At 36.9% G+C, this 7,761-nt stretch overlaps 1 protein-coding gene across 1 annotated transcript; it reads left to right on the top strand.

Moving 5' to 3' along the window:
* The first annotated feature begins 3,523 nt into the window (after positions 1-3,523).
* On the top strand, positions 3,524-7,708 carry LOC120264729. Its single transcript, XM_039272550.1, has 2 exons — positions 3,524-3,681; positions 5,706-7,708. The coding sequence occupies exon 2, from the start codon at positions 5,708-5,710 to the stop codon at positions 7,676-7,678; it is 1,971 nt and encodes a 656-aa protein (XP_039128484.1). The 5' UTR covers positions 3,524-3,681; positions 5,706-5,707; the 3' UTR covers positions 7,679-7,708.
* Positions 7,709-7,761: the final 53 nt, after the last annotated feature.

Here is a 7,761-nt window from a genome sequence, read left to right as displayed (position 1 = left end):
TCCATCAATTATTCGAAAAACTGTTTGTATTCTACACATTATGGCTTCCAACCACATTACGCTTCCGCCAGAATTTTAAACTGCTCTAGAAACTGTTTGCCAATCACTTATTTAGGGATTCCTCTCTCCGGAATACGACCAAGACGTATAGACTGGGCAAAGCTCATTGGAATGGTCCGATCTAGGCTCACCCCTTGGAAAGCAAATTATTTATCCCTTGGTGTCCGCTTAACTCTCATTAATTCTGTGCTCTCAACGGTTCCAGTTTATTGGATGTCGGTCTTCAAACTTCCTACCTGGGTAATCAAAAATATTGATCAAATTCGAAGAGATTTCCTATAGAAAGGCCCTGACCTGGGTACCAAAGGAATCAGATTGGTTGCCTGGAATAGAATCTCCAGGCCCCGTGACATGGGGGGCTGGCGAATTCTCAATCTTCAGGAATTTAACAAAGCTTTACTTGGGAAGTGGTGGTGGAAATTATCTTGCAATCCAGATAGTGGTTGGGCTAAAATCATTCAAGCTAATTACTTAATTAGAAGCCCAAACAGAATCTTATTCCATAACCCACCTAGAAATAAATCTTTCTTTTGGGCGGGAGTGATTTCCACATTACTACCTTTTCGATCGTGCATAATCAAAACTATCAGAAGTGGTTCTAATACATTCTTTTGGTTTGACCGATGGCATACTGGACAATTGCTCAAAGATCTCTGCCCAACACTTTTCTCTGATTGTACTTCTCCTTGGATAAATATCAGACAATTCATCTAACATATTAATAATCCAGAGATTCTCTTTCACTCTGCTTCCCCTAATACGTTATCCTCTCTTTTAGAGATCATTCCTAATTGTTCTTCTAACCAGGAAGATATCTACTCCTGTGCATTGGAAAAAAAATGGAAACTTCACAGTCAAATCCTTTTATAAATTCCTTATCGATGGCGGAATGCGCAGCCCACATTACTCTCAATTCTGGAAAATCCGTTGCCCTAGCAAAATAACTCTCTTTTGCTGGCTTGCAGGGGAAGATAAAATTCTCACTCTTACAAATCTTTTCAAAAAAGGGTGCAATATTCAAAACTCCACAGATACTTGTGTTCTATGTCACAAAGCCTCCGAGAATCTTAATCATCTTTTTCTTGAATGTGATTTCTCCATTCGACTCTGGGCATTTTTCTCACAAGTCTTAGGCTCCAACTCCTTTCCACATTTAATTCCCACACTGTGGACTACTTGGATACCATCTCTCATCCCTCAACACCGAATTCTCTGGCACCTCACCTCCCGTGCAATCTTGTGGAATATTTAGATTGAACGATTGAACAAAATACTCATATTTTCCATTTGACTGCTTATAACTTCACAATATTTTTATTAAAACTGCTAACATGCTTCTTTCTTGGTTCTCAACAGCTGTTGATAGTCAACAGTCAACTTTTAATGAAGCATCCCAGAAAATTAAGCGCCCACTCAATTTCTTAGGAGCTAGAGTCTCAAATCAAGCTGGCGATTCCAACTCTGATCCTGCGCAGGAGTAGTTGTTCCTTCTGCTAGTTTGGGCAGGCCTGAGGGAGCAGAGGGTCGCTTCCGCCTTCCCAGTTTTCATCTTTGTACTTTTATTTCCTTGTTGTTCTTAGTTCTCTTCCTCACTTATGGTGAGAGGATCTATCTTTTGTTTCTATTGCTTTTTATTCAATAAAGTTGTGGTTTATCCACATTTATTTCATAAAAAAATATGCATTGAAAAATAGAAAACGAATTCTAATCAAACACCAAGTTAGATAATCAAAACAAAATGTATAAATTTATTGAAAACTAAATTATATATATAACCCTAAAAATGTTGAAATTACATATCTAACCTTGTAAAATGTTTTTCTATGATTTAGATCCTATAAAATCAAATTTCTTATATATGTACTAGGATGGTGGTTAACCAAATTATTGTACTCACTAAGATGCTTAAAACTTAACCTTTATTCTTTTATAAAAAAAAAAATTCTGAAAAATTATATGAATAACATATTTATTGAATATAAAATTATTATGTAAATAGTTAAACTTAATTGTATATATATACATATATGCCCCTCTAAATTAATGAAATAGCACCCATACCATTAAGTAAGTTTAACTATCCATTATTGTCTAATAATATATAAAAAATAATTTATATTGTTTTAAGATTTCTTGTGTGATCTCCTAAAATTTAACTATAGTGTTTTAATATATAAAAAGTAATAATTTAATTACTGTTTCATACTATCATTTCTTAATATATATATATAATAGTTAATAATTTTTCTTTTTAAGGTTTAACGCAACATTTTCAAGTAGTTGGGATTGACACAAAACCCCCTAGGTACACAGCCTATCCTATCATGTGACAAACCTATTTTTGTCAAATCACTTTATTAAGGACTAACTTCAATTATTACAATAAATTATCCAACATTTAATTACAAACTTAACATATATATATATATATATATATATATATATATAATCAGGGCCCAAACAAATGCGGTTAAGGTTTGGTCATAACCCAATGAAGTAATAAAATTGTGAACCAACACTATTTTTATTTTTATTTTTATGTTTTGTTGATTTTTTTTTAGGGAAAAAAGGGTCTTCTTTGCTTTTATTATTATTTGAGGTTAATTTTTAATATTGACTTTGAGAGATTCCTTGAAAGAAAAGTGAGAAAAAAAAAACAATAATAATAATAATAAAATAAATAGAGAATTAATTCAAACTTTATGAACTTCTTCTAATTTTTTTATTTCAAACATTATTCATGTAAAAAAACTCTAAATTATTATTTCCTCAAGTTTTTTCACTTGTTTATTTTAACTAATTTACACTGATTAAAAAAATCAGTTGAAATTAGTTGATAATCTAAAATTTATAAAAAAATTATATTAATTTTCTAAAATCATCTTTATTTAAAATATGTAATTAAATATTATTTATTAAAAATTATAAAATTACACGATAAATTTGAAAAACTAATATTAAATATTTTATAAATTTTGGAAATAGTTAAATAAAATAATAAAAAAAAACTTTAAAATGTGACAAGTAAAAAACAGACCCGGTAGAGAGGGTAATTTCTTTCAACCCTCTAGTCCATAGGTATACCCCAATTTTACAAAATTCCATAGTATTATTTTTATACACATGTAAATCCATTTACACTCAAAAGTAAATTTTTTAAAACACTATAATTAATTAATTTTTTGAAAAAAGAAAAAAAAACATGCGCTTCTCATTGAGTTACAAGCTTTTTAGGTTAAAAACATAATTACAACATCACCAAACATCAACCCTCTTCCCAGACTCAATCCATTTCCTCCATATTTACCGTTCATTAATCTCGAGATCCGTTCTATTTTAATCTCAATGTAATCTAACGGTGATCTACGTAGTCCTATCGTACGGTTCATTCACTATAGTTCTCAATCAAGAACAACGGACTTGAGAGTCGCCATAAATCGGGATTGAATCCCATTTTCGGGCACGAAGAGAGAGAAAGAGAGAGAGAGAGAGAGGGATCGAAAGCGAGAGAGGAGAAGAGCGACGACGCCCCCAATCTCCCCACAAAACCCTAATCCTTTCCCCATACGATTCAACCGCCGTTCGGAGATCTGCCGATCGACCCTTCTCAGCTGCCCTCAGGTGAGCATTTGTGCCCTCAATCCCTGATTCATTCGTTTCCGCGATTTGTACTCGATCTCTTCTGTTTTCTTGGATTGATGCTTCGATTCGTGCGTTCTGTGGATGATCTGTTAGTCTTTGTTGTGCTGTGCTGATGGTTTTGATCTAATTTGAGTATGTTGAGCAGTTGTTAGGTTTTTTGGATTTTTTTTTTCTTGTAGATTTTTGGGATTTTTTTATTTGTTTATGTTTGGTGGAGAAATCTTGATTGGTTTCCGGATTGTGAGGAGAATGGGTTACACTGGATTTGATGTTGTTCTCTTGCCACATATGGGATGTAGATTTGTTGAAAAAACGGTGCAGATTTATTTATACGATTTGGTTTGGTTTATAGGATGGGGATTATAAACATTTTTCTTTTATTTTTTATTTTTTAAAAATTTTGATTCACGACTTATAGATTTTTCCCCTCATTTTCAACTTCAATAAAAATTAGTGTTAGTTATGTGGATAGGGATTTGAAATGTGTGAAAAATTATGCCCTTTTAGGTTATTGGATTCAGGAAGGAATTATATGTAATAAACGAGCTTCTGATTTGTGATCTCTAGGGTTTTTATATTAAAATTGATCAAAATTCATTGTAGTTGGATTATGTTAAGGTTAAAGTTTAGCATTTCTGGTTTTTAACGTTCGCATTTTATATGACAACTGACTTCGTGAATACTTCTGGAGATTGTTAGGGATGTAGAAATTCAAGTGGAAATCATGTGTTTCTTTTGTGCTGTTCATGATTGAGAAGAGCTAGATGTTTCTTACAGGAATCTAGCCCAAGTTTCATCTCATCAGTTTGTAGAATCTATTCACAGATGTATATACAAACTTTATTGGAGTTCGCTTTAGGTCAGAGTATAAGCATTTCCTTTGTTTGTGTTTTGGAATCTAATGCGGAAATGTTTGTGAACCATATGTCAGCAGAACATTTTTTTTTAAATCTTCCATTTATTAGGGATTTTGACAATTGATGAGATGTGAAGAATAGCTGGAGCTCAATAGATAAATGCATATGCCATTGTTTGATTTGGGAGTATAATACGGCCCTATAGCTCATTGGTATTTTGTCATGGTAATGTGAGCACTGAAAGCAGGATTATGTTTTCATTATGTCTGAGATTTGTTCAATTTCTTTCACTTCACTGCATAAACTTAATTTCATGCTTAGCCCTTGATTACTGGATATACGCAGAGCTAACGTGCGGCAGTTGTTTATGCCATTCATGTAGTTAACAATTTCTATTTTGAGTTCTTAATTTTTGAATAATGTTAAATCATCCTTTACGATATCACGACTGGTGCTTCTATTCGGTGAAACTAAATTGGTATTTCTAGTTCATATAACAAGCTAGTTAAGAAACGATCTATCCGAATTTTGTCCTTTATTATCAATAAAGCATTTGCCTTGAGTATAACTATCTGTGGGTGGTTTCTTAAGTCATTAAGAAGTTCATTGTGTGTGATTTGCTGATCTGACATGATGCAAGATTGGATTATGCATTGCTGACGCAGGTTTTGGTCCTTTTGGATTCTGTTGCTTTTATTGGGATCATTATTTCCTGTTTACTTTGGTTTGAATTTTTTGCTATTTATCATTGACTATATGGAAGAACTGGTTATGTGTTTTTCTTGGGTTTTGCACTTCATCATGCGTTTTAGTGCTTTGATGTTTTGTGTTTGTGAAAGCCGCTGGCATTGAAGTGCCGTAATTTCTGTATTTATTATCCCTGTGGATGAGGATAGTGTTTTAAATGCTTGATTTATTTTAGCTTTGTGATTGTTGCAAGACATTCATGTCTAATAGCATTGTCAAACAAGAGTAAAAGTAGATTGCTTGTCTGAGGCCACTATTTTTTTTTAATAAACATAATCCTGCTTCTTATTGTGAGTCTGGAATGTTTGTCATGATAGTCTTGATTCACTTCTTCCCACTTACATGTATTAGCTCTGTCTGTTTGTTGTTCTCGATATTGATTTTGTTCTCTTCATGTAGAAATGTCACCAGCATCAAAATCTAAGTCTAAGCCAGCTGCAAGAGCAGCCAAGGAACAGTCAAAGGTGCCTTCAAAAGCATCGCCTTCACCTTCCAATGGAAATGGCATTCCAGCAAGTGCTTACAATCCGATTTCGGGTACATTCCACTCTCTGGAAATGGCCCCGCCTGCCTCTGTGCCATCACCTCAAAACAATGGCAGGTTCAGGACCATAGATGAGACAGAAGACCATTCTGGAAGTTCATTTGGTACCACAGCTGAATTTGACTCCTTGTCCAACAATGGCAGCTGCTCAGGTGAGTCAGAAGATCAGAAGGATAAGGCAGCGCTGACCCCTCCACCTCGTACAGATTCTATACCTGGTGCTGATGCAGATAAGCGGGATAAGATTCGCCAAAAGAATGAAAAGAAACACCAGCGTCAAAGAGAAAGACGTGCACAAGAGCTGCATGAGCGGTGCAATAATTTCCTTATGTCCAGAAAGCTGGGGGCTCTGGCACAGCAATTGGTAAGCATGGGCTTTCCATGTGAACGGGCAACCATGGCACTCATTCTCAATGAAGGCCGTCTCGAGCAGTCTGTGGCTTGGCTTTTTGAAGGATGTGAAGAAGGCAAGTCACAAGTTACAGCAAATGTTACTGAGAACTTAAAGATAGATATTGCTGATGAGCTTGCGAGGATGGCAGAAATGGAGGTACGGTTCAAGTGCACAAAGCAGGAAGTGGAAAGGGCAGTTGTTGCATGCGACGGGCACTTAGAAAATGCTGTAGAATATCTGAAGTTGCAGTCGCAGAAGCAAGAATCCACAGCAGGAGCACCAGTAAAGACGGAAGACCTGGGTGGAGTTGCTTCCGCCAATGGGTCCGTAAACAAAGTCGCAGCATCCACTCAAAACCCTTCTGCTCGAACCCCCGTAAAAGGTGCTGCTCCAGCTAGCAATCAGCAGCAGAGAAGAGACGAGAGAGATTTCAACTACACAAAAGCAGTTCCCCTGAGTTCCATGCCTGAAGAGGTGGCGAATAGGAATTTGCAGTCCTTGCAAGCATTAAGAAGGATACAAGCAAAACCAGATTGGGCGAGATCTCAGGTTGCAGCTGCCCTAGAGAAGAGATGGCCAAGCACAAGTGCGAGCCCATCTGTCTCCTATTCATTAGCATCTCCTTTGCAGGTTGCTGTACCACCGGTGAAATCAGAAGCAAGGTTTGCAATGTTGGGAAATGAAGTGAAGACAACAGCGCAGACAGGAACACTAAGAGAACCTGTCATAGTGATGCAACGCCCACAATCTATGAATGGCAAGCAGGGTCTACCGCTAGTTGGTCTTGGCATGAATGGTGGTTGTATTCCTGTTTCCTCAGGATGGCATCCAAATGACAGCTCTGGTTTAGAGATGATGGCAAATGGTGGCGGCGGGGGACAACATAACTTGTCCAAATTAAGTGCAAATGGTACCGGTGGTCAGCCGTATTACCCGCAGAGTGGTTTCCAACCTCTTATTTTAAATCCTGTAGAGTCTGGTGGAACAGGGCGGGTTGGTGCGCGGAGTACAACAGGAACATCAGCATCAGCATCATCAACCTCGCTCGCAATGCCATCATCCCTGGGATTATTCACTGGTTGGGGCTCTTCAGGATCTTCAGGTTCATCATCACCGGTAGACTGGAGTACTGGTCGCTCAGTGTCACACATCGACTACGCATCTATAGACTGGAGCCTGGACCCAATACAACTGAAAACCGAGAGGGCATCCACCATCCGGTCTCCATCTGTTGGTGTCAAGCCTTCACGGTCCAGTCTGAACTTTGTTGGTTTACAAGATGCCAATGGTTTCCTGGTTGATCCCTCAGCCACTGTTGGTGTTGGGTCTCATGAATGGACCTCCCCATTTGCAGGGAAGGACCTTTTTAGGGTACCCAGACAGTTTGTTACATCCCCTTCCCTGCAGGAACTGGGGGCGACTTGGAAAGCTTGATATAATGGACATGATTGAATTTGGTGTTTCTTTTTAAATGTTGTTGGATGGTTGAGAGAGGGAGAAAAAAAAAATGGTCTCAC

The sequence above is a fragment of the Dioscorea cayenensis genome, chromosome 7, assembly GCF_009730915.1.
Source record: "Dioscorea cayenensis subsp. rotundata cultivar TDr96_F1 chromosome 7, TDr96_F1_v2_PseudoChromosome.rev07_lg8_w22 25.fasta, whole genome shotgun sequence".
In the NCBI taxonomy this organism is placed as follows: domain Eukaryota; kingdom Viridiplantae; phylum Streptophyta; class Magnoliopsida; order Dioscoreales; family Dioscoreaceae; genus Dioscorea; species Dioscorea cayenensis.
The sequence above is the reverse complement of the archived record's forward strand: the minus strand, read 5'-3'. Positions and strand labels throughout refer to the sequence as shown.

Excerpts from the sequence above, each read along its gene's own strand:
- LOC120264729 (XM_039272550.1), top strand. The coding sequence starts at position 5,708 with ATGTCACCAGCATCAAAATCTAAGTCTAAGCCAGCTGCAAGAGCAGCC.